At 38.0% G+C, this 26692-nt stretch overlaps 2 protein-coding genes across 2 annotated transcripts; both read left to right on the forward strand.

Moving 5' to 3' along the window:
• The first annotated feature begins 6062 nt into the window (after positions 1 to 6062).
• Positions 6063 to 8924, forward strand: zdhhc24 (zDHHC palmitoyltransferase 24). Its single transcript, XM_081382332.1, has 4 exons — positions 6063 to 6234; positions 6474 to 6875; positions 7000 to 7277; positions 8008 to 8924. The coding sequence occupies exons 2-4, from the start codon at positions 6571 to 6573 to the stop codon at positions 8310 to 8312; spliced, it is 888 nt and encodes a 295-aa protein (XP_081238458.1). The 5' UTR covers positions 6063 to 6234; positions 6474 to 6570; the 3' UTR covers positions 8313 to 8924.
• Positions 8925 to 9509: 585 nt separating this feature from the next.
• slc24a6a (solute carrier family 24 member 6a) lies at positions 9510 to 26133 on the forward strand (the record flags this gene model as incomplete). The annotated part of the gene is made up of 17 exons (XM_081382526.1): positions 9510 to 9944; positions 14694 to 14789; positions 17444 to 17520; positions 18531 to 18605; positions 18693 to 18777; positions 20401 to 20504; positions 20596 to 20670; positions 20755 to 20780; positions 20878 to 20931; positions 21081 to 21223; positions 21313 to 21479; positions 22786 to 23059; positions 23858 to 24024; positions 24149 to 24263; positions 24351 to 24463; positions 25857 to 25922; positions 26023 to 26133. The coding sequence occupies exons 1-17, from the start codon at positions 9779 to 9781 to the stop codon at positions 26131 to 26133; spliced, it is 1914 nt and encodes a 637-aa protein (XP_081238652.1). The 5' UTR covers positions 9510 to 9778.
• Between the last annotated feature and the right edge of the window lie 559 nt (positions 26134 to 26692).

Raw genomic sequence — 26692 nt, forward strand, 5'->3', positions numbered from 1 at the left:
GGAAAGATGTTTCAATAAGATATGAATGTTTTGATAATATTTCAAAAAATTGTATGATAAAAAAATTTTGTGATAATAAAAATAGACCTCAGTGAACAATAGCCTTTGATTAAATTATTTAAAATACAAATAATAACAATGAAGCAATAATAATTGGTTAAAATAAAGTATCAAAAGCAAGTATTCCTATGGTTTTATCAACTAATGTACATTATTTAGTATAACAAATACCCGCAGAGGGTGCCAACGGCCTAGTTATTGTTGTTGTCACATTTTACAGAAGGATCAAATCCTTGTTTATTATTGACCAAACAACATTTAATTCAAATGTCCACGTAATCTTTAATATTTGGCCACTTCTTTATGATAGAAATGCTACAGCCACTGTAATTTCTTGAAAAATAACATGTGGACATCAAAACATGCAAGCTAAGCGAGTTTGAACTTTTATTTTGAAATCGTGATGAACAACAATTCGCATATTTAGAAACATGTTGATGTACAGTATTCTCCTGTGTTGGCGTAGGTTTATAAATGATTTACACATGTTGCGTTCCCAGATGAATGTTATAAGCAACCCAAACTCACAGCATATTAAAGCTACACTGTGTAATATTTTAAGTTGATTTTTTAGCAAAAAACACTTCAAAATTCTTTCAAAATTATACATTCTCATTAATGTGTAATCACTTCAACCAACTAATTAAGTATTCTCGTAAGTGTATAATCTGCAATTTAGAATACATACAGAGAATGTCTAATAAGGCGAGAAGTTTCACTCTCAGTAAACTTCCGGCTTCTGAAATGGTTGCAGATCCACTCTGATTCCATATGAGGGCGCTCACAGGACGAGTGCAGAATGAATGGAGGTCTATGGCAGTATACCCATCAAAATCCACTTTTCTCAGGATATAATTTTTTGTCTAGTAATTTGAATGTTGTATTCGAAAGGAGATGCAAAGAAATTACACATTGCTGGGTGTTAAATTTTTTAGAGTCACTTATTTGCTTTAAAAAGTCTTTTAAAGTGTCAATGACGTCATACACATCGTACGACCAGAGATACTGCTTTACGGCAATCCTTCAGTCACTTTGGTGCGTTCGCGCTCTGCACTTTCTTTTCTCTCGAGGCATCGGCAACACAGCTGACACAGGTAAATACACGTGCTAGAAGAGTTTTTGTTTTGTTTGTTTCTGGTCCCGCTGCGGATGCCACGATGCCATCAAGCGGTATCTCTGGTCGTAATCAGTCCTTCACTGACCAATCAGCGTTCATTAGCAGAATGCTAGCGTGTTATGGGCAACAACAACTCAATCTGTAAGAAATCAAAAGGACATAAGTACTTGTTCATTCAACTTTCGAACTATAACCCATGTTGAACTTGCACAACCTACTATCGAATCTGAGATTTCTCAACGGCAATCGAGTGAAAGAGACAAATTTAGCCGTCTAGCCCCATAGACTCCCATTCATTTTGCACTCATGGGCGATCGCCGCCAGTGGAAATCTGGTGGAACTACAACCAAAATTCGGTACAATAGGACTTAATAGGGAGTGGGCAGGCTCTCCGTAGACGGGCTCTGATACATATGAGCGAGTCGCTCGAATGGCGGAAGCCATGTTGCGCATCCATCTTGAAAATACATTAGACAAAGAGGGACATACCTGGAAATTCAAGCTTCGCCTTTTGTGTTTTTACACTCAGTGGCACCGTGACGAATGCGAGGGGGAGATTACTTATGCATGACTTATGCAGGCAGATTTGAAATAATACGGCCACTGTTAAAACGCCCTCGGAATGGGAGGGGCTAGAAAGTCATATTTAGTTGGTGGTCATATACAATTTCACCGCTAGATGGGAGAAAATCCTACACAGTGTAGCTTTAAGAGATGGAGTTTGTTAACCAAGCTGCTGAGACACGCTCCACGCATGATAACAGTGCAACACTTTGCTGTAAAACACAAAGCGCGTAAGACTTTTTCCCAAATGCACGTTATTGGCATCCCAAACAAACAGCACATTCAGAGACTGAGTTCGTGTGGAACAGCATTTACTGTGAAACACGTAACCTGCACGCATGTAATAAAAAAAAGAAAGCATTGCGCTTCACTCTGAAACCCGCAGCGCATGTATTTATTTAATTGAATCACAGCCTTTGTGATTTCACATAGCACTGTGCTATATTGTGATTTTTGATTGGTTTTAATATATCGTGCAGCCTTAGAAAATCATGTAATAATGCTGTTCATGGATTCTCGTCTGTGGAATGCGCCACTTTACTCGACAGAAGTAAATTGCAATCGAGGAATTTTTTTTAAATAGTGGACTTAGTTGAATCGAGGAATCGTGACAGCCCTAAGAAGATCCATCTCTAACATGCATGGATTGATAAAAATGTGAAATTTATTATTCATTTGGCTTACCCTTGAGAATTGTTATCATTTTCTGTGGAGCATGATTTGGTCCCATCTCTTTTTTTCTTTCCCCTTTTTTGCATCCCAGAAACCGTGACTTCAGAGGGTACAGCGCTGCCTTCACTACTTTCTTCTTTGTCAATTGATAGACGCACTTTAATCATACAAAATATACACAGACTTATAAGGACAGTTTGTTTACATTAGACTAATATCAAGAAACAAATCAGTCACCAAAATTTCACAACACTAACCTGGTCTACAGTCTAGCTCAGACGGATCACTTTCTTTCCCGTTCTTCCTACGTTTCAGTTTCTGGCAAGTCTCCTCATTTGGGTTCACTGTTTCTTTTGTCACCTTTTCCTTGTCTGTCTCACTGCGTTGTGTTCTTTCCTCACTGGGGTCTGGTAAATCCATCATGCCCCACATCATGGGGCTCAACACAGGAAGTCGTGGCCAGGAAGCACCGGCAGGAGTGAAGTGAGCTGTAGGCGTAAAGCCTTGCCTTGTACCGGCCCATAGATTGTCCATTGATGGTGACTTCTGCTGGACTGGAGAATGTGATTGATGGAGTGAATCTCCAGGTAAAGAATAGTAGGGCGGCAAAGGATGATTCAAGGCTTGAAAGTTCTGAAGGTTTTTATAATCCTTTGGAATATTGTTTTGGGGGAGTCCGGAAATAAAAGGTTGTGAGCCAGTTAACCAAGTGGGTGGAAAGTAAGGATGATGGCCATTTAGGTTGCATCTCTCAGCATTTTGCTTGATGTCTTAAGAAAGAGAGTAGCGTTAACAGTTTCCTTAAAAAAGGCTGATATGGGGAATGAGACGACATAACAGAAATTGCTAAGCATGTTACCTTTTGCTGTTTGAGTGTTTCGCATGGTGTGAGAAGTTTGAGATGGGTTTGAAGAATTGGAGGACAAAGGGTGGCCTCTAAAGTCAGACCTATGTGCGGTCTTCATACCTTCGTCCTCCTCCATCTGCTGAATAAAACTCTTTGAGTGTTGTTGTCCCCGCTGGATAAAAAAACAGACACCACAATCAATACAAGTTTACACCTTTTAAAAGACATCACTTTCCCTTTAAAAAAGCACCTTGGACTTTTCAGTAACTTTTATGTCTTTCAGTCTTTTCTGCCATTGTGTGAAGTTCTCTTCCAGATACTGTTCATACTGAACCTTTTGAAGAGCAAATGTGAAGGTTAGTTCAACAACAACAAAATAATCGTATTCATGCAATGCCAAACTGCAATGAATCATTTTGTCTTTAAGAAACGAAAGTGGGTCATGTGATGGATCCATTTTTCTATGTATCATAATGCACCCTCTGAATATAAAGTACAAAATGTTTACCTTTAGTGATACACAGCTTGTCACTGTGGCAGTGCTGTTAAAGAGACATTTTTATACATTATTTATCCCTAAAAGCCGACATGAAAGGAAGATTGGAATAGTCTTTTCTTCCTCATTGTGACATTTCCGAGTGAAACGTTTTCTCAAACGAGAAACAAAATGTAGGGTAGGACTTTGTCCTTTGCGAATGGATTGGAGAAAATATGAAAACAATGATGAAAATCAATGATGTGCACAAATAAATCATTTATAATAAACACTGCAATATTCCCGAAAACATAAGAATCATCAGCTTTGATTTCAAGGTGACTTTAAGGTAGTAATATGCACCTTTTAAGGTTAGATAAGATACAATGCTGTCCCTTTAACTGCCCCAGTCACTAACAAGCCCCTAAAGGTACAATTCTGTCAATACAGGTGTATTCTACAATGTAAATCATGGAAGGGTGCAGGTAAGTCCTGCGTGGTTGCTTACACGTATATTGTTCATGGCTTCGGTGTGGGCCAACATGTCATTGAGTGTGTCTTGTGCTCTCTGAAAGTCCTGCAGCAGTTTTTGGTTATGGATCTGAGCCCTGTGCTCCTGCTCACTGATCTCTAACCAGCGGCCCTGCAGCCAGGCAGCCATGCTTCTATACAACAACAAGAACAAAAGAATAATAATAATTAACTCATTAATTTATGATAAACTCAAAACGAATGCCAGAGTCCTCTAAAATCAAGACAAAAAATCAAGTCAAATTGTTTCTTGACAACCAGAAAAAACTGTTAATCTAGTAGGATCTTGATGATCCTTATATAGAATTATTGTTTGATTCCATTGGTTCTAAAATATGAATTTTTGACAGCAAAAATAGTGTGCCAGACATGCAAAATATTACAGAGCAATACCACAGATAACACATTCCATTTATTCTACATTTCTTAATCCAATAAATATTGATGTTTCTTACAGGCGATGATTCCGCTGCTGTGATTGAAAATCACTCTGGAGCTGCATCCTTCTTCTCTGACTGCAGACATTATATATTAAAGATAACCATTCAGAAAAAGTTAGTAATAATACACAGTAAACACATATACCCTGATTTAAGCAGTGCACGTTCTTGTTGTTTCAAAAGTGTATGGCTTATGCTACTTCAAGAGTAAAACAAAAGGAGATGTTATAGGCATAATGACAGTCACCATACATTTTCATTGTATTTTAACCTTAATCGATAAATGAATCTACATAGCATATCATACAGGTAGTGCTATTTGTTTCATAGGTTTCAAGTAAATGATGACAGAATAATCTTGAGGGAACTATCTACACTTGTTGAAAGACAATAGCGCCCTCTCCTGGGTTTAAACCATACGGGAGACCAATAACAATAAAATCAGAATTCACTTAGAATTTAACTTACAATATCATGACAACGTGCAACACAACACTTCGACATAACCAACTAAACCAGGCCTATATAGAGAATTTCAGTGAATATAACAACGAGACGGGTAGAACAGATCTGGGGCTGGGACGGGACGAAACGAACAAAATAAAGTCACACGATCATTCGAGCGATTACTCACTTGTGTTGTATAGTCTCGTATAATTTCCTTTGATAATTGTCATGGCGCTCCTCCTCAGCCTTTGTAAACGGTGTCATGTTAAACTCGATCTGAATGGCAGTCAACTCTCTCAACAACCAGCAGTGCGGATTATGAGATTAGGGATTACTCTTTGCGAAAGGGGGTCAGAAAGAAAAGGGTGGTCGAAGGAAAATCGTGCCAGGCTTTGATTAATTGCTGTCAAACAGGGGAGTTATTAAATTAGAATACATTTTGTGAATTCTTTTCTTCAAACCAAAATTCCACAATAATTATTTTCCCTTGCTTAGCCTATAGCAAGGGAAAATAATACAAATTCCTACAGACAGAAGTCAACTTCATAAACGTTACGGTAGATGTACATCTACATTGAAATATGTGCTGTGTGTTCAGGACATTTCATACACGTGAGGTCGAGGCAAATTGCCTTATTTACTTACTGTAATATCGCTGCAAATGCTATTTATTTATTTATTTATTTATTTATTTATTTATTTATTTATTTATTTATTTATTTAGCTATTCGTGAGTAAGTAGCCAAGATTAGAACGTGTGTCTAAAAGTTAATTTAAGTAATAGTTTAAATGTAGGTTTTATTTTATTTACTAATAAATGTGTTTTTTATTTTGTTAATTAAGATAAATTAGCACGACACGGTGGCAGTTTTTAAAAATAAAAATGTAACCATTGTCCTTATTTATTTTCTGCGTGTGCGCGGGCGAGTGTGTGTTTCCACGTGGAACTGTTGTAGAGTGCCGTTTACTTCCGAGGGACCGTTTCAGCTGCAACACAGACCCGTCATGTACGCGGAATGTTGTTAGCCTGCACCAGCAGTAACAGTTCATTGTCGAAACGATATTATGAATGGAATGAAAGGTCGGTATCAGTTAATACAGTTGTTTTTTTATAGATGAGTATTTTATTGTTTCTAACCGATATCTTTAAGTTAGTGTTACTGGAATATTCAAAGTAATGTGCCAGAGTAATCCTATTATTCACTACTAGTTTCTAAAGCTTCCTATTTGTTGCAACTTTTATAAATGTCCTTTAGCCAACAGACTTTTGAAGGATTTTTAATGTCTCTCAACTGCCCATTTTTCTGTTTTTGTGATCAGATTCGAGCAAACGAGAATAGAGTGGCTTTACATGTAGAAAACAGGTTGGGCAGGTAAAGTTAGTGTCTCACGCAGCGGATGATTTGAAGCTTAAAACATGGCTAGGTTCATGAGTACACTATGGTGTAAGGTGGAGTCAACCGGTCGCTATCTGCCTATCGTTCTGAACGCTATTCTGGTGTTCTCCATCACTGCCGAGGTCAGCTATCTGGTGCTGATGGAGGCTCCTCTTGAACAAGCAGAGAAGACGACAGAGTGGTGCACCATGTGGAAGGTCATGCATCTCCTCGCTCAGTACTTCATGCTGGGAAATATTACCTGGAATGCTTCGTTGTTTGTGAAAACTAACCCAAGTATCCGCGGAGTGTTTCTTGGAGGGGATGCATTGGGTCATGGGTGGAGGTAATTGTGCGTTATTTATTTATCATTATGCTCTTGTATCCCTGTTTGAGCTTTTGTGGTATTCACCAATTCACTCAAAAGTCAGTAAACAATTATGATGTGATATTTTCCTCTTCGATTGCAGGTTCTGCTACAACTGTGAGACACACACTCCTCCACGATGCTCGCACTGCTACGATTGCAACGTGTGTGTGCTGCGCCGTGATCACCACTGTGTGTTTTTTGGCCAGTGTGTCGGTTTCCGCAATTACCGGTATTTCCTGACCTGTTTGCTCTTCATGTGGGCAGGGCTGCTCTATGCAGTAGTCATGAATGCTGAGGTCTTCATTGTCATCCTAAAGGAGGGTGTCACTTTTCACAGTGTCATGCTTTTGCTCGTGCCCTGGATAATGCTCGTCTCGGGTGAGTATGAGATTACTAATGAGTGTCTGCTACTGCTATGAGAAATGTCAGGAAATCCATAATGTCAGTAGAAATCAATGGTTCTACAATCTACTTAGGCTTATGATGCTTTTGGCAAAAAAAAGTCTAAAGAAATTAATACTATTATTCAGCAATCATGTGATAAGTTGATATAGACAGTAAAGACATTTATAAAGTTACACATTCATTTCTGTTCTGTCTATTCATCAAAGAATCCTGATAATGTGTCATTGTTTCCACAAAAAAAAATAGTAAGCAGCACAACTGCAACTGCACACAAGTTTTCAACATTGATAATAAAAAATGATGGTTAAGCACCAGAAGCAGCATATTAGAATGATTTCTGCAGGATCATGTATCAGTGAAGACTGCTGAGCTTTGCTTTCACAGAAATAAATTACTTTTTAAAATATGTTAAATGGAGAACAGTTATTTTAAATTAATAATATTTCAAACTATTACTGATTTAATAAGAAATAAATGCAGCCTTGGTTAGCATAAGACTTAAAAACGTAAACTAAATACTGTATAAAAGACTTCTGAATGTTAGCATAGGTACACCAAAAGTTTTTTTTACTTCTAAGGCTGTGGAAAATGGTAGTGCAAATTATTAGTTTTGCACAAAAATAAAATGATACATAAATGTGTTATATGACACCTTTTAAATTGTAAGAAAATGCCATAAACATCTGTTTTACTCCAATCACAGGACAGGTGACGGCGCGAGCGTTTGCTTTTGCATTCATTGCTGACACTTGTGTAGTGGGCTTCCTACTGGTTGCTGCCTTCCTCTTCTTTCACGTGGTTCTGATGCTGAGGGGACAGACCACACGTGAGTGGTACTCCACCCGGCAGCCTTACAGCCTGGGAGTGCTGGCCAATGTCAGGGAATGCCTGGGCAAGTACTGGTACATCTGCTGGCTCTGTCCATTGATACCTTCCCCGCTGCCAGGAGACGGCATAAACTTCAAGGTGACTGGTTCACTTGAGCCCAAGAAGTTGGGTGTGCACTGATAGGTATTTTCTCATTGCAATTTCAATACACTGGCCCAGCTGATCCAGAAAGGCATGTTGTTGAGCCTGCTGCAGCAGTTGCATGCTGTTCTCACACCAAACAATTAGCAGCTCTTTTTTTATCTGAAGAACCAGCCAGAAATCCTGATTTCTAATTTCACTTTATAATTGTTTTTCTTCATTGCACCAGTGTTATTGGTTTTAATTGGTGTCAATTTGGTGGATGTCAAGTATGTAATTTTAAATATTTTATAATGCCTTTTGGTTTTGGTTCGATTGTGCAATCTTTGCTTTTGTAAAGCAAACTTTTTTTTTTTTGAAAGGGGAAATATTTTAATATCTAAATGGTATGCTCTTTTATTTTATTTGCTCTTTATGTTTCACTGTCATTGACGTGCCAAATAATCTGTTCAAACAAATGTGAATGTGCTGTATGCCGAGCTTTTTTTTTTTTCTCTCTTTTGTCTTGAATTATACAAGTGTAATTTTGTTTGTATGGCACTGAATATTGTTTACCTTAAGTTTAATGATTATATATTTTTTTTGTTTTATCTTTCCATGGGCTTGTTATCTTTCCTTTAAAATAAATACCATTTGGTTTTATTTTTTTGCAATGGAGTTATTCATAATTATTTATCCAAGGCAACCCCGCTTCAAAACTGTATCAACATTATTGTTAAAAATTTTTTTTTTTTACTGAAATATATATTTCCTATAAATTAATCAAGTTCAAACCATTATTTCAACCCAGACTTGCAAGTCACCAGCTGGGTGAAATGGTACCAAATTTAGCATCAACTGAGCTACTACTTATAACCATGCTTAATTTTTTATTTTATTTTTTTTTATGTCAGTTTAATATTTATTTAATGCATAATATAAGGCAGAAAATTGCAAAACCACTCCAATCTGAGATACAAGTTATCCTACTAAATGTAGTTCGACCCCCTGTGGTTAAAAAAGGGAAGAAAGCGAACTTGTTTTTTGAAAGTTTCTGGGCCTATTTTGTACCCTATTCGTGGAAAGTAACCGCAATACTTTGTGAGGACAGTATATCAAGTCTCAAAACACTCGAGAGCTGAATATTGGCTGGACAACGGAGTTGTTCTTCTTGTGAACCCTGCATGAGGGCGCAGTTAGTTGTGAGTCTGGGAAACACCCTCGGTGACGGAGTCGAGCGCCGTGTGTGTGGAGGGAGGAGAGAGCGAGAAAGAGAGATGGAGGTGGATGTGATAAGAATGTTTATAAGCTGAGACAATACGTGAAAAAAAAAATTCTTGCTCAATGACAGCTTAAGATATTTTCGCTGTTTCGTTATATTACTAAACATCCGAAAGGGGCAAATATCGGTAAGTGAAAGATGTGTCTATGGAAGCGGTAGGATGCTAGGGCGACAAACGTATGGCTGCATTTAAGCAAGCTAGCCCGCCGTATGTTGAAAAGAAAGGCCAATATAGGTGGTGTGAATGAAAGAAGAGGGCTTCTCTCTTGTGTGGACATGTTTTGAGAGGTGTGGTGGAGGGATGAAGGCGGTGTTGATATCGAGACGGCAGCGGCTCTTCTATCGGCTCTTCATATGTGCTGTCGGGCTCATCGCCATCACCTGCTTCGCTCAAATTCTTCATGTAACAGGTGTGTTTATTCATCAACACAAATCTTTCCGCTGCTAATAATGATATTTTGTTAAATGTTTGGTTTGTGCGTATTTCCCGTCTAACCTTATCTTATTCATACACGCACACACACAATTTAGTATTTTTCATTGTCTTGGAGATGTGGAGCATGATTCATTAACAAGTTTCTGTCATAATGTGTTTCTGTGATGCAATGTGGCTGCGAATCAACCATATTATGCAGCTATAATGGTCAAATCCAATAATTAGACCCACAAGGAATGAAGAACTGGGTGAGAATTGTGGGAGTGTGGGACTGCTATAAATAATCCACCCTAAATTAAAAACAAAATGTTCAAGAGGTTCTCAGATATATGTAGACCTAATATTTCTGACATAGCCTACATCAAGTGATGTGACAGTAAAACCCCAAAAGGAGTTGGGGAGGAGGAGAGCAGCAGGGAATAACTGAACTGCAGGGGTGGCAGACCACGGCAGGCACATAATTGCCTTTCTCTAAAGGGCATCACTTGGACAGCTGCTTCAGCCTGACGTATTTCACAGTGACCTCTCCAGAATCTCTCGAGCATTGTTACCTGCACATCACACCTGTGTATTGGGCCTTCACTATCACTCATCGTCAGAGGTTGAAGGGTTGAATCAGCAGGGGTTTAGAAGTTCTTCAGACATCAGAGAAGATTAGTCCAGCTGTGTCCATTTAATCATTTAACATTCCATTTTTAGAGGTACCAACTTTCCGTTGAAATTTTAGGTGCTTATATGGAGCAGATAAAAACTTTAAACAGCTGTTTTATGACAATTAAATTAATATGACAGAATATAATGGTATGGGAACCACATGTTTACATATGTATTAAAGGGATAATCCACCCCAAATGAAAATTTTGTTATTATTTACTCACCCTCTTGTCGTTTCGAACCTGGAACACAAATGAAGGTATTTTGAAAAATGTGTCAATGTTTTTATTATTTTTTCTGTCAGGACCACTCTCGTCAAATGCGATTGACAATTAGCATACAGTTAGGATTGGCGGTATGGTTCTGTTCTGGGCAAGAATGAATGTATTGCAGATATCATTAATTCAAGATTTTAAATTACAACATAATTCGAGAATTTATTCTGATTCAAAGGGCAATCAGAATGCCAAATCCTGACTGGACGAGAGGAGGAGCTGGGGATGGAGGAGGGTAATTGGCTCCTGAGAAACGTGATAGCTGCTGATAATACTGAAGGAGCTTATATATGTATACAGTGATAGGCATCATATCCTAGGAAGACTTGGATCAGCTGAGAGTCAGCTGATGCGAGTTGACTAACGTGACCTGCCAGAACTGACGCTACCCTTAATTATTATTAATTTTATTTACACAATTCACAGTCAGTAGGGTCCAAAATTGTTTGGACCCCAACATTCTTCAAAATATGTTCTATTAGGTACCATAGAATAAAGTAAGTCATACAGGTTTGAAATGACATGAGGGTGAGTAAATGATGGCAGAATTTTCATTTTTAGGTGAACTATCTTTTTAAGACGAGAACAATTAGTTGATGCATAACATGTCCATGTGCTTTAACTGGTTATCATTTCCATTGATTTTTGGCCATTTTGAATCACCATTTTGCCTGGTTACTGTGTTCTGACAAAAGTGATAAAAAATATATTTTTTAAAGTACTCATAATTAATTGACTGACAATAATCTGATAAAAGCTGGATATATATCATAAAAAAGTTTGAGAGAAAGCTGTTTATTATTGAGAAAATAGCATGTCACACCTCAGGATATGTCAAGTTGTACCAGCGGTGACATTTGAAAAGCACAAACAGATGCTGACATTGATGAGGGGGAAAAATGTATAATGTGACCTGCTTCTGTGTCGTCATTCTTCTGTGTTGCTTATAATCTGATATTTTCACAGTGCCTCTAACTTTTCCAGCTTTGTCTGCGTGTGAGTAATGAGTTCCTCTGGGAGGCTGAGTCTGAATGTTAAGCAGCTCCTAAAAAGTGCCCATGAAAATGTACAGCTGAATGAAAGAGTGTGATTTGATTTTAGTAACTGAAGCTTCACTTTGATAATAGACTTGAACATTACCATGTCAGTCACAATGAATGTTTAGACGTGGATCTATTGACATGTCAAAAACTAGAGAAACCATATAGCCTACTAGATGAAGTAGATGTTAACATCTTGACCATTCAATATTTGGTGATGACTTTAAAAAGTAATTGAAAAAAAAAATCGAATTATAAAAAAGTAATTTTCAAATATATAGGTTTCTGTTATGTGTAAATCATGCCCTCTTGAATCACTACTGTGCCAAAGTCTTAATATTGTGTACATATTTTCATATGCTGGCATTTAACCTATTGCAGTTATATTTGGAACTGATTAGTTTGCATATGCAAATGAGAACTATCTTTGTCATTTGGTTCTTGAGTAAACCACACCCTCTCTGGGCTCAAATCCAGTTCCACACCACACATTAATCACTGCTTTTGGATCAGGTTTCCATGGGAACTTTAGAGGATGGGAGGAAGCATTCTGATTGCCTCAATCTTTTGCCTATTTTTAAATAAGTTGGAGTTTAAGTTAGATATAGCCTGTCCAAAAGCCTGAAAAAATTATTAAATTAGAATAAAATAGACTTCTGCATCCTGCACTGTATCATTGGTGTATATTGTCTTAAAAAGCTAATTTTAAGAACATAAAATATCATTATATGCGGATGATGTTTTATTGTATTTGACCGATCCTGTATCATCAATACCAAACGTGAAGGAAATTATTTCTGTTTATGGCTATTTTTCTGGCTATAAAATAAATGTTGATAAGACGGAGGCAATGGACGTCAATAGCAATATCCCACTGGAGGTCAAACAACAAAGCAGTTTTAGGTGGTCTAAAAAAGGCATTCAATATTTAGGCATTAGTATCCCCCTCTCATTGAATGATTTGTTTCATGCCAACTATGGTAAAACGCTAGATATAATTAAGAAAGACCTGGAGCGGTGGTCAGCATTGCCCCTCTCCTTCCTCGGTCGCATCGAAATCATTCGCATGAACCTGCTACCGAGATTATTGTATTTGTTCCAGATGTTACCAATTCTAGTACCAAAATCCACATTCACTGATTTGGATAAAATAATATCAAGATTCATATGGCAGAGCAAGCGCCCTCGTATAAAATATAAAACACTACAGAGAAGTAAGGGAGAAGGTGGGCTTAATCTTCCAGTTCTAAAATATTATTTCTGGGCAGCACAGTTAAAGCCCTTGATTTCTTGGATCCAAGGAGATTCTCAGACGAGGTGGCTTAGTATTGAACAAACAACGTGCTCTGAACCATTAAATGTAGGCCTATTGCCATTTTTAGATATCCCAATAAAAGATTTGCCGTTGTGGACTAGAACCACGCTTAACATTTGGAACAAGGTATGAGTTGCATTTAAGTTGCCAAGAGGTTTATCAATTTTAACAAGCATCGGATATATTAAATCCTTCGCTCCCAATTCTTTAGACAAAAGTTTTTCAAATTGGACTGAACAGGGGCTTACGTTTTTACATCAGCTAATCAATAGGAACAACCTTATGTCATTTGAAGAGTTGCATAGGTACTTTCATCTCAAGAAAAGTGATTTCTTTAGATATTTACAGTTGCGCTCTTTTTTGACTGCACATAAGGACTGGGGAAAAATACTAAACCCCACACCAATTGAGAACATCCTGATTCAATTCCAAAAAGGTGAAGGGGATAAGAAACTGATAACAAAGTTATACAAAGTCTTTTTGTCAATGAATGTTAAGGGACCCACTCGGACAAAACAAAGATGGGAGGCAGAGACGGCCAAAATGATTTCTGACGAAATGTGGGAGGGAGTGTGGACTGGGGCACATCGGGTTACAAGTTCAAACACGTGGCGGGAATATAAATGGAAAATTATTAGTAGATATTTCAGGACCCCAGATGTAGTTGCTAAGATAGATCCCAAAGTTCCAAGTTTGTGCTGGAGAAACTGTGGGCCAGCAGTGCCCAATCATACACATATTTTTTGGTCATGTCCTATATTACAAAACTATTGGGATGAGGTGTTCAAGGCTATAAACCAGATTTTTCAGGAGGTCATTCCGAAGGATGCAACAGTTGCATTACTCGGTATTATGCCAGCTAGTGTGCAAGGACGTGCTAAATCATATCTCTTAAATGTTCTGTTTACAGCAGCCTTGAAATGCATCACAATAAAGTGGATGCAAGTAGAGCCTCCCTCCTACAACGTTTGGGTTCAAAAAGTGCGGGAACTGTATCAAATGGAAAAGATAACATACTCATTACGACTTCAGAAATCTGTTTTTAGTCTACGATGGGGTCCAGCAGAAGTTTTATTCATGTAAAGGTCCAACAAATTAGGGTTTTGGTTTATGGGGCCCGGCTCTGCCACCAAAAGTGAATTTTGTTTTTCTTAGGGTTGTATGGTGATGCTGAAACCTCATGGAAATGCAAAATGTAATGCTGAAATATATTATTTTTATGTTTTTTCAAGACTGTACACTAGTATCATACATGATAATTATTGCTGAAGCATGTAACTGCTCTGTCTAGAATTAATAAAAATTGTAAGTTCAAAAAAAAAAAAAAAAAAAAAAGCTAATTTTGTGCCATTGCAATGGCTTTCATAAAAAAGGACATCTTGGACCAATTAAACTGTATAAGTAAAAAAGATAAAGGTACGTGTTATGCATTTTTACAGCCTATTCCAAAGAGGATTCAGACCTGACCTGGGCCGGGCGTAAACTAACCCAGCAAATCATCAAGGAGAACCAGACATCAAGCACACCCAGAGCTGGTGAGTGAAAGCCTGAGCAATTCTCTCTCTCTCTCTCTCTCTCTCTCTCTCTCTCTCTCTCTCTCTCTCTCTCTCTTTATTCACCTGTCTTTCTGTATCACATCCGTCCATATCTCGCTATCTTTCCCCCTGCCTCCTCATTCTGTGAACTGATGCAGACAGGTGCCCTCTTCATAGTCAAGTTCCCTTTGAGGCTTGTGTTACTAAGCAACAGAATCCCTAATTTCAGAACAGATGATAGTCTGTTTTAAGCATTCAAAGTGTGCCACTTTAGAGAGATTTGTCATATGCCCTTTATTTCCTTCAATCAACTCCACAAATCACTCATCGACAGAGGTTTCGCCTTTTCCATTTCTGTCCTTTTTTCATTTCCCACTCACTTGATTATTTGTTTTTACACTTGATTTTTAATTTATTGATCTCATCTTTAGAAACAAGATTGTGAGTGGGGTTTTTTTTTTTTTTCAACAAATAAATGTTCAGTGCCACGGGTATTAAAGCTTGTGACAGTTCTGACAAAGTCCCACAACCCTTAATGGATCTTTGCACGGGGTTGAACCTTTATTCATTATACTGTAGTCAGTGTCATCAATTACATTTCTATCATTTAAAGGAATAGTTCACCTTAAAATAGAATGAAGTCATCATTTACTCACCCTGGTGTTGTCCTAATGCAGTATGCCTTTCTTTTGTTTTCAGACCACAAAAGCAGAAATTATATATATTTTTTTAAATTCCCACTCGCAGTCCATATAGTCCATAGTCCATATAATGGCAGTAAATAGCGAGCAGCATCAAGCTTTAAAAAAAAAAAAAAGATGCTGAAGTATGTCAGAATGGTCCCATGCAACACGTGCCGTATATTCCAAGTGTTCTAGGGGGTATATGGTAGGGTTTGTTGAATGTAGTATTTAACGAATATCCTGAGCTTATTCGTTGGTTTTTGGTGCAGGGCACGCATTCATGAATAAAAAGCGACATAAAATACAATCCTTGTACTTTCTTCTCTGTGGTAAATATATAAACTGAGATATTTAACATGGTGAAGAAAGCACACGGATACTTTTTTGGGATTTCTAGGAGTTACATTTAGCAATACATGTAATATATGGCACATGTAGTATGGGACCAATCTGTAAAAAAATTCACTGGTTATTCACTGTCATTATATGGACGAGTGCAAGTGGTACATTTTTTTTTTTTTTTCTCCTTTTGTTGTCCTAAAAAGAAAGAAGGGTATACAGCATTAGAACAACCCCAGGGTGAGTAAATTATGACTTCATTTTCATTTTAGGGTGAACTATCCCAAGGTGTTTCATTCACTGAATATAATTCACTTTAATAACATAAAAAAATTGTTCACACATCACAAATGGATTATATGAAGTTATTTCATTTTTGATGACATTTAATAATTCATCTGTATATATTATTATTCTTGCTTATGTGTCATTACTATTTAGTGAAAGTTGTTTGCGAGGCTTATAAATATTTAAAAACAGCTAACTAATGTATCAGTGGTAGTGTAGGCTGAGCAGATCACTTTTAGAGGACAAATGTAATCAAATGTAATGCTTTAAAATCATTACACCCCTTCAATTATTCATAAATCCTTCTGATTTATGAAATTCAATAAGGGAGTACTTGGTAAATTTAATCTCGGATGTAACTGAGCAGATGTTGGTTCCAGCTACAGTATGCATTGCGATAACAGATTTGATATTATTGCTCAGAATAATCAAGACATATTCCCCATTACATTTGGCATATTATCTAGTGAAATGGCACTTAAAATAATTGATACATGTAGCAAATTAGATGCAAAGTTTGTACGTTATATAAAAAAAGTGAGAAGTTTAAAAACTTAAAAGCTCTGATTGTTATTATTCTGTGCATTTAAAGGGATGTGATTTCCTCCCTCGTCTCTTTATTTCATGGCTGTTTATTAGACAGCTGGCCTCTTCGAGGCAGTCAGAGCAAGAACAGTCTTCACGCTGATTGCATCTCAAGAAGCTGAGGGCTAAAGTATTACCAGTCCTCTGATTTAACTAGGCCTTCTCTTCCCGGCCTCTCTGCACTATTACAGATTAGCTTAAAGGCTGGTCAGTTCAATTGCCACTTAGTTACAATAGACAAAAGCTTCTTAACAACCTTAAGTTAAATGCAGCACATTCTCTTGATAAAGGCTACAGTGCACCAATGAAGTGAGAAAGCACAGCATTAGATAGGTTAGTGTTTTCACAGATTAAATCAAATTTTTGTTTTTGTTTTTTCCCCCATCTAGAATACTGTATATACTGTATCTGAATATATGCGTGGATAGATATTCCCTTATCAGTCACAATTTTTAGGGCCAAAAGAAACTCTTAGTAACCCAGGTCCCAGAATAAGGTTTTATAGCCAGTGTGCGCTCTCAGATGCAGAACCTTTATATGTGACCTTTAATGTAAACGTTAATGTGCTAAATATGATTAGCATCCATTTCATTTCAGACCAGAGCTGTCAAGATTGTTTCATAGTGAATGAAGGGGTTTCAGAATATTGTAAGCCTTGCTTTATTGATTGCATAGTTTCTCTGTGCAACTGTATACTGTATTCCTAGTGGTCTTTTAACCCCATCTCCATTTTAAAAAATTGTTCACTTTTCCACCCAGCTATCCATGAATTTCCAGAGGACATCTTCACTAAGGGACAGAGGAGGCATGGGGCAATTCTACTGCATGTGTTTTGTGTAAGTATGCCACAGTCCAGTGATAAATATACAGAGAACTGTTCGGTACAATGATTGACCGAATCAGCCAAAGTACTCTACTGTTCAAAAGTTTAGGGTCAGTAAGTTTAAAAAAAAAATACATGAATACTTTTATTCAGCATTACATTAATCAAATGTGTCTGTAAAGCAATTTATAATGTTACAAAAGATTTATGTTTCAAATAAATGCTGTTCTTTTGAATGTTCTATTAATCAAAAAATCCTGAAAATATATGCGCAAAAATATTAAGCGGCTGTTTTCAGCATTGCTAAGAAATGTTTCTTGAGCTGCAAATCAGTATATTATAATGATTTCTGAAGGATCATGTGACACTGAAGACTGGAGTAATGTTGAAAATTCAGCTTTGCCATCACAGGAATAAATTAAATTTTTAAATATATCCAAATAGTGATAATGCCTTAAAATAAGGATTTTATATTTTAACATTTAACATTGCAGTAGTTAACATGAACTATGACCAATGCTTCTGCATCATTTGTTAAACTTAATGTTAATTTCAACATTTACTAATACATTTAATACAGTAATACATACTGTTAACATTATTACAAATCTCATGTTCATGTTAGTTCACATGCATTAACTAAACCAACATCAACAAAGGTTAATAAATGCTGTAAAAATATATTGCTCATTGTTCCAGTTAATGCATTAAGTAAGGTTAACAAATGAGACCGTATTTGTAAAGTGTCACCGATATAATATAACTGATATAACCTGTTAATTTCCTATTTTTTAGTTGTTTTTAACTTAAGTTTTACGTTTTTTAGTACAAGTTTTAAATTTGACTTGAATTCTAGTTTGTGATTTGACTTGTTTGCAATAATGATGCATAGCAAAATTCAAAATAATGAAATAACTAAAAATGAAAGACTTCATGCAGTACAGTCTTTGATAGCTCTGTGTTTGTGAAGGTTAAGTAATGGATCTCTGCTGACCTGTCTTCTGTGTGCTGTTGTGACCACAGGCAGTTTATATGTTCTATGCCCTTGCTATTGTCTGCGATGTCTACTTTGTCCCCTCTCTGGAAAAAATCTGTGCGGTGAGTGTAGTTTGTTTCTACTAGCAGGAATCTCAATGTTTCTGTGTAATAGCAGACCATATTCCGAGCTGGGGTTTGTATTTTCAGAATCTGCACCTCAGTGAGGATGTTGCAGGTGCCACCTTCATGGCAGCAGGCAGCTCCGCACCCGAGCTTTTCACATCTTTGATCGGTCAGTATCAGTCAATGTTTTTTTGCAATGCGTTGTTACTGTAAATAAGTTGTCAACTAGATGTACCGCATCGCGGTACAAAATATGACCGCCGCTCAGGCCTGCACTGGCTTTCCACAAAAATAAATGACGTGGAGTAATTTGGCTGTATTGCGTGTTTATGTATATACCTAAAAAAAGTAATAGTATGTGCATGTCTGTCTGTGTGTGTGTGTGTGTGTGTGTGTGTGTGTGTGTCTGTGCGTGTATGTGTGTGTGCGCGTGTGTGTTTGTGTGTCTGTGCATGTGGATTTGTAAGTGTGTGTATGGGTGTGTGTCTGTGCGTGTGGATGTCAGTGTGTGTGCATGCTTGCATTTGTTTGTATTCCTGCATGTGTGTGTGTGACAGTATCATCCTAAACCAGCAACCCTTCGCTCAACAGCACCATCTACAGGCCGATGAGTGTACAGTCACAAAATGTGCACATAAATGAATTGATTTTATACCCCCCCCCCCATGGATGAAATTCTACAAAACTTAGCAGAGGATACCCCCAGAGGATGTCAAGTTAATCATACACATGAAATATGGTGCAGTTCTGAACATCTCCACTGAAGATAGGGGCGATTAAAGCAGAATAATATTGCATTTTCATTTTTTATGGGAGGGGCGCAAATCACAAATGAGTGATTATGGGCTAGGTTGATGTGGGCCCTTAAGAGTGGGCCCTACATACCATAAAAATTTCTTCATCCTCGGTGCCACGGTTCAGGTAGTTATTTAGGAAAAACTGCATTTTTTTGGGTTTGGGGGGGCCCAGCGCGGGGGGGGAGTGGCCCCCGGGGACCAAACGAAATTTTTCCTCAGAAGTCTAGTGGGGCTACATGCCCACCAAATTTCATGTTCCCCGGTGCTTCGGTGTCCCTGGTATCGTTGACGAAAAATTTACGGGGGCCCCAGCGCGGGGGGGGGGAGTGGCCCCCGGGGACCAAACGAAATTTTTCTGTAAAAGTCTAGTAGACCAACATACCATAAAAATTTCTTCATCCTCGGTGCCACGGTTCAGGTAGTTATTTAGGAAAAACTGCATTTTTTGGGGTTTGGGGGGGCCCAGCGCGGGGGGGGAGTGGCCCCCGGGGACCAAACGAAATTTTTCCTTAGAAGTCTAGTGGGGCTACATGCCCACCAAATTTCATGTTCCCCGGTGCTTCGGTGTCCCTGGTATCGTTGACGAAAAATTTACGGGGGCCCCAGCGCGGGGGGGGGAGTGGCCCCCGGGGACCAAACGAAATTTTTCCGTAAAAGTCTAGTAGACCAACATACCATAAAAATTTCTTCATCCTCGGTGCTACGGTTCAGGTAGTTATTTAGGAAAAACTGCATTTTTTGGGGTTTGGGGGGGCCCAGCGCGGGGGGGGAGTGGCCCCCGGGGACCAAACGAAATTTTTCCTTAGAAGTCTAGTGGGGCTACATGCCCACCAAATTTCATGTTCCCCGGTGCTTCGGTGTCCCTGGTATCGTTGACGAAAAATTCAGTAAGGTGACGGAAAAAAAAAAAAAAAAAACTTTGACAATCCCTATATGACTGCTTTCGCTAGCTACGCTAGCGGCGGTCATAATAAGCAGTTGTCTCTTCATATCAGGTGTGTTCATCACCAAGGGAGACCTGGGGGTGGGAACTATTGTGGGATCGGCTGTCTTCAACATCCTGGTCATCATCGGAGTTTGTGGAATATTTTCTGGACAGGTAGATTATGCTTGTTTTAATAATATAAAACTTTACAGATTCACACTTTACAGTTTGTTTCTTGTGACGTTTCACTATTCCTGCTTCACAGACCATCATTCTGACCTGGTGGCCGCTCTTCCGCGACTCCACCTTCTACATCCTCTCTGTGTTGGCCTTGATTCTGGTAAGCAGCACTATATTTATCTGGCTGTGTTTTGTAGTCACACTTAAATAAGGACATTTATGTATTTACTGTTGTGTATTTCAGATCATATATGATGACAAAGTAATCTGGTAAGTGATAATTGTGATAATCTGTGATAGTGATAATCTTCATTGACATTTAAGTGAACCAGAGCTTATAGCATTATCATAAACATCACTGTTGTAGGTGGGAGACTATAATCCTCATATCAATGTATGGAGTTTACATCCTTATCATGAAGTGAGTATTTAACATTTTTACTTACCAGTCAAAACAGTGCTAAATATGTATGTAATATGTATTTATTTAACTTATTTACATACTTATATTTTTGGTCAGTGCATCATTTCCACAATATATAATTTTAGATTGTGTGTGTCCATTTCAAGGTTTAACAGTCAGATTTTGGGCTGGGTGGAGCAGAGGTTTGGTATCCCAGGTCATCCGTGTTTGGTGAGCAGTCTGTGCAGAGATGTTTCGGTAGGAGAGGCAAGCCCCCACTGTGACACCTCCATGATCCTCTTGAAGAAAGGTGTGTGTGTGTGTGGGTGGAGGGTGGAGCTGTGTGGATCATACTGAGAGGTTGTGCATTATATAGTACCACGTCTCTCTTTCTCTCAGGTCAGGATGCGGGTGGCCAGGACTCCCCGGTGGTGATGGTGGATGAGTTGATGAGTCTACACCCTCACCAGTTCTCTTTCTCAGAGGCAAGCCTCCGTGTCATGATCACGCCCCACTTCTCCCCCCGCACTCGCCTCAGCATGGCCGGACGCATGCTCATCACAGAGGTACTGGCTGGATGCTTGCTTGCTTTTTGCATGTCTGGATGGGACAGCAGCACCTCGGTTGCGCAACCAAGAATATAAATTGTCAGGCTAATTTTTTGTGTAGAGTTCTCATGTCTGTTTTATTTGTGTTTCAAATTTGTCTCAAAAGGTGGCTGCAAAAAATTATTTTGTCTTGTTTTCCAGTAAAGATACAGGTGTGAAAAACAAAATTTTAATAGTTTATTTCTGGATTTGTTGATGAATAGAAATTTCAAAAGAACAACATTTATTTGAAACAGATAAAAATAGATCAAATCTTTTGTAACATTATAAATCTCTTTACTGATACTTATGCATATTTGCTAAATAAAAGAATGACTTTCTTTAAAAAAAAAAAAAAAAAAACTCATCATACTGACAGTGTGTATCTTGAATTATTTTTCTCAATCCATTAGAAAATATTTTTTTCTTGTTTTAAGCATAAATCAAAAGGTTCAGTCAGAAAATATTGCATTTGAGATAAGGAAAAAAAAGAATTCAATACATATTCTTATAAAGTCTTATCTTACACAGTGTTTAATCTCAAATTATAATATCACTTATGTTCTATTGGAAAACAAAATAAGAAAAATAGATTAAGAAAAACAAAATCAGTGCTTCTGCTAAAATTCCCTAGGAGAGTTTAAAATAGATACAAATGAGACAATTGTTCACATCTAGTAAGAAAAATGTAATTGTTTTTTTTTTCTTCAGGAGAAAAAAGTGAGAAGCAGGAGTTTCCATTTGAGCTCATTTAATGTCATTGCTGTCTTGGAGAAATAATAAAGAGATCTCATTTATGGTTTCTCTTTCCTATGGGTCCTTTAACACGACCCATCTGCAACAGGTATGATGGTGACTGATCCAGTCCTCAGAACGTCTGCTGTCATTTCCTGTATACTCTTCAAATGTCAGCAATAGTATTTCTATCTATAGGTTCAGGCATCTTCAGACACTACTCCTGATTTCCATTTTTGTTTAAACCCCTGGAGATCTTATGTAACCACCATTTTGTTGTTTGTTTGGGCAAATGCTTTATTCCATCTACTGTACAATTGTTTACATGACTTGCTTGTTGGCTTGACTCTTGCAGCTCTTGCATGTCATCTTTAAGAGGTCCCAACGGGCTGCGCTTTACTTTGGTCTTGCGGTGTGTTCTGCAAGCTTGACTCTTCAACAATGTCCTCGCCATTTCTCATCTAACCGAATCTCATTCAGTTGAAGGGGATCACATTGGGTCTCCCCTGCACAGTGTACACCTCTCACATCTTCTGCCTGTCTTCCACAGAGGCAGAGACTAATTCGAAACAGGAGCCCTGGAGACAGCAGTGGCAGCGCATCAGGGGACATTGCCGGCCAAGATGGTCCAGGCATGGAGGGGGTTCCTTGGGGTCTGGAGAATGGAGGGGCCCTTGAGAGTGAAACGCAACCCCTGGAGGAACCCAGACAGAGGGGCCAAGGAGAGGAGTTAGAACGTGTAGCAGATATAGAGGATGCTCAGCCTGAAGAGGAAGAAGAAGAGGCAGATGAAGAACAACCCTTCAGACCTCTTACTGTGCCAGGTGAGTGAATATTAAGGATGAATTACAGCAATCAATCCACAATTAACAAAGGTAACATAAATATTAATTTAACAACCAATGATTTGTATCATGAATATTTTTTATATATGAAACAAGTAAGCTTTTTTGTGGAATCCTTATAGTACTCTGTGATGTTGCTGAAAAATTAGATTCATCCAGAATCATTTTAGAATTTGATTATGACTCCCTGAATCAAAAACAAACTGAATCATGCTCTAGTGGGTATGTTTATAAATGATACCAAAACATTAAATTAAAACATTATTTAGATTATTCAGAATAACAGGTTTATTGTGGTTCATCTGTCTCAATTTTTTTTCCCCACATCCTGATTAGGAGAATGGTCCTCATTTTTAGCCCATTAAGGACCATAATCCATTAGTCTAAGAGCCATTTCTAGATAATGGGACCATGCATTTTAGATTTGTACACTAGTGTTATGATTACAGAAAAGTGATGAGAGCTCTCAAATCTCTCAGGGCTGATGCGCCTTGCAATCAAATGAACTCAATCACTGCTGAACAATTGAACATGTTACTGAAGATGACAGGAATGGTGAAAATGCGATTTGAAGAGCTCAAAAGGGATCCCTTTGAAACGTTTCAGTAAAAGAAAGGAAAATAAAGAGAGATCATTAATGTTTCATTCAAGTATCATTGTCTATATTGACAGTCTTTGTTCTGACATTTGAATGTATGCGATACTCCCTTTGTCCTGTAGGTGGCGTTAAGGAGCCTTGCATGCAGTGGTAATGATTTGAAGTACTTTTATCCACAGAGGGGCGCTGGGAGCAAGTGAAGTGGTTGTTTGCATGGCCTTTAGGCTTCCTGCTGTACTACACTGTCCCTAACTGTGTTTTGCCGCGCTGGGAGCGCTGGTTCATGGTTACCTTTGTGGCCTCAACACTCTGGATTGCCGTCTTCTCCTACCTCATGGTGTGGATGGTGAGATCAGCCCTTCGGTGCTCATTGTCACTGCAAAAACACCATGTGGAAATGTTTGTTTGTCTCAAAATATGTAGAATGGCCTGTTAGGATTTCTGTTTAACATACAGTATCTTTGTTGCAGGTCACCATCATCAGTTTTACATTGGACATTCCAGATGTTGTCATGGGTATTACCTTTCTAGCAGCAGGCACTAGTGTCCCAGACTGCATGGCTAGTCTCATAGTTGCCCGTCAAGGTGCTACGATCACCCCACTCTTCCTTTTCTTGACCACATATTCAGTTTTATCGATGAATGAATGAATGAATGTGTTTGGTGCTGCAGGTATGGGAGACATGGCAGTGTCCAACTCTATCGGCAGCAACATCTTTGACATTCTGCTGGGTCTTGGTTTCCCATGGGCTTTGCGCACTCTAGTGGTTGATTATGGGTCAATAGTAAGTTTTCATTTTTTTAAATTAGGAATTAGTCTGTGATGCATTGCGATTCTTTCTCAAACTATTTTGGATGGATCCACACAAATTCAATTCAATTAAAGTAAATAAAAAACTATTATATAATAATTATAAAATAATCATAAAAAATTATTTAATAATGAAATGAAATTAATATATTTAAAGCAAATTAAACTTTTAAAAATCTTGAGACTCCTGTTCCATCCCTAATTTGAACTTACTATTTCTATCCTTTCTATTTGATTTAATTCGCCATATGAAACAGAAACAATTTTGTGTGTTGTGCAGTATTTTTGTGTTATTTATATACTATTATATTTTTTATTAATATTTTGGATTTAGCTTTTATTTTTATTAATTTTATTTTAACTTTAGTGTAATAAGTTTTAGTTATTTTATGTGCTTTTGTCATTTTTGTCATTTTTTTTGTCATGCTTTTGTCAACTATTCAGGTTTTAGTTGACACTGACAAAAATCTAAAAATCTTGGGTGAGAAAATGTTTAAAATATTAATATTAAAGGGATAGTTCACTTTGAAATTAAATTTTGGTATGTTTTAGCTTACCTCAAGGGCATCCAAGATGTAGGTGTCTTTTTTTCCGCAGTAGTTTCAATTTTGATATTTTTAGGTCAAACCGCTCTTGTCTGACAGTCATATCATGCAGGTCTATGGTCACTGTCTCAAAGAGCATGCACAGAGTCCAAATTAAAACAATTCCCCATCGTCCAAATTAAACAATTCCCCATCGTAAGTACACATTGATGGCCTAAGACACGAAACGAGCGGTTTGTGTGAGAAAACGAACAGTATATCGTTTTTACCTCTTATACACAGCCACGTCCAAGTGATCTTAGGGCGCGCACGCATCCTAGTGTGTGACGTGTGCGCAGACTGGTGCATAGATATATACACTAGATGTCGCCTTGTCTACGGCAGTTTATTGGAACGAATGTCTTTAAGGCGACATCTAGTGTATATATCTATGCACCAGTCTGCGCACACGTCACACACCAGGATGCTGTTCGTTTTCTCACACAAACCGCTTGTTACGTGTCTTAGGCCATCAATGTGTACTTACGATGGGGAATTGTTTAATTTGGACGATGGGGAATTGTTTTAATTTGGACTCTGTGCATGCTCTTTGAGACAGTGACCATAGACCTGCATTATATGACTGACAGACAAGAATGGTTTGACCTAAAAATATCAAAATTGAAACTACTGTGGAAAAAAAGACACCTACATCTTGGATGCCCTTGAGATAAGCTAAAACATACCAAAATTTTATTTCAAAGTGAACTATCCCTTTAATAACCCCGGTTCTGCGTGCTGTGTGCCGTGTTCTTACAGCAGTTTCTCCTGGTCTTCCTCTAGGTCTTCATTAACAGTAAGGGGCTGGTGTACTCTGTGATTCTCCTTCTCGCTTCTGTTTTTCTTACTGTAAGTTCATCATTGAGAATTTGACAACTCTCGTCTCATATTTTTTTGTTATGTTCGTCTCATGGCATGTGCATGGTCTGTTTTCTGTCTGTCTGCACAGGTGCTGAGCGTGCACCTGAACCACTGGAGGCTGGACCGGAGGTTAGGCCTTGGGCTTATGTTCCTCTATGCCATCTTCCTGCTCTGCGCCATCTGCTTTGAGAAACTCTAGATCACACTATTCGTGTTTTGCTTAGCTGTAGGATAGATCTAGTCATAGATAAGCATATTTTAGCCCCAGTCACTGCCTTATTAGTAGCGGTTATTTCAGCCATGGTTTGAACCGTGACTCTGCTCTGGTACGTTAAGAACGGTCGAGTTCTACACACGGCTTTAAGCCAATCACCCGCTAGACAGTGCTGCCAAACTCAAGGAGACTGCACTGCATACCGTACCTCTGAAACATTTCTACTTAACATACAGAGCTTCTTTAAGAGAACAAAAATCAGTTTCAATTACAAGATGTGATGAATTTATAAAGCAGTGTTAAATGTTTACAGCACACGGAACACTTCCTCTAACCTCGCCTTTTGCATATTTCTATTCTGAAATCTTGTAATCACAGTCAAGTATGGTGCGAAGAAAAAAACTGACATTGGAAAAGTGTTACTACTGAAAAAAAAATTTCTATTAACTCTTGTAACAGAGATACACTCAATTTATTGCGTTACTTTGCCTTATTTATTTTGGATGTTAGCTCTGTAAAAAATGTGGTTTTGAGGATTTTCCTA

This window comes from Scardinius erythrophthalmus (genome assembly GCF_964197995.2).
Source record: "Scardinius erythrophthalmus genome assembly, chromosome: 13".
NCBI lineage: Eukaryota > Metazoa > Chordata > Actinopteri > Cypriniformes > Leuciscidae > Scardinius > Scardinius erythrophthalmus.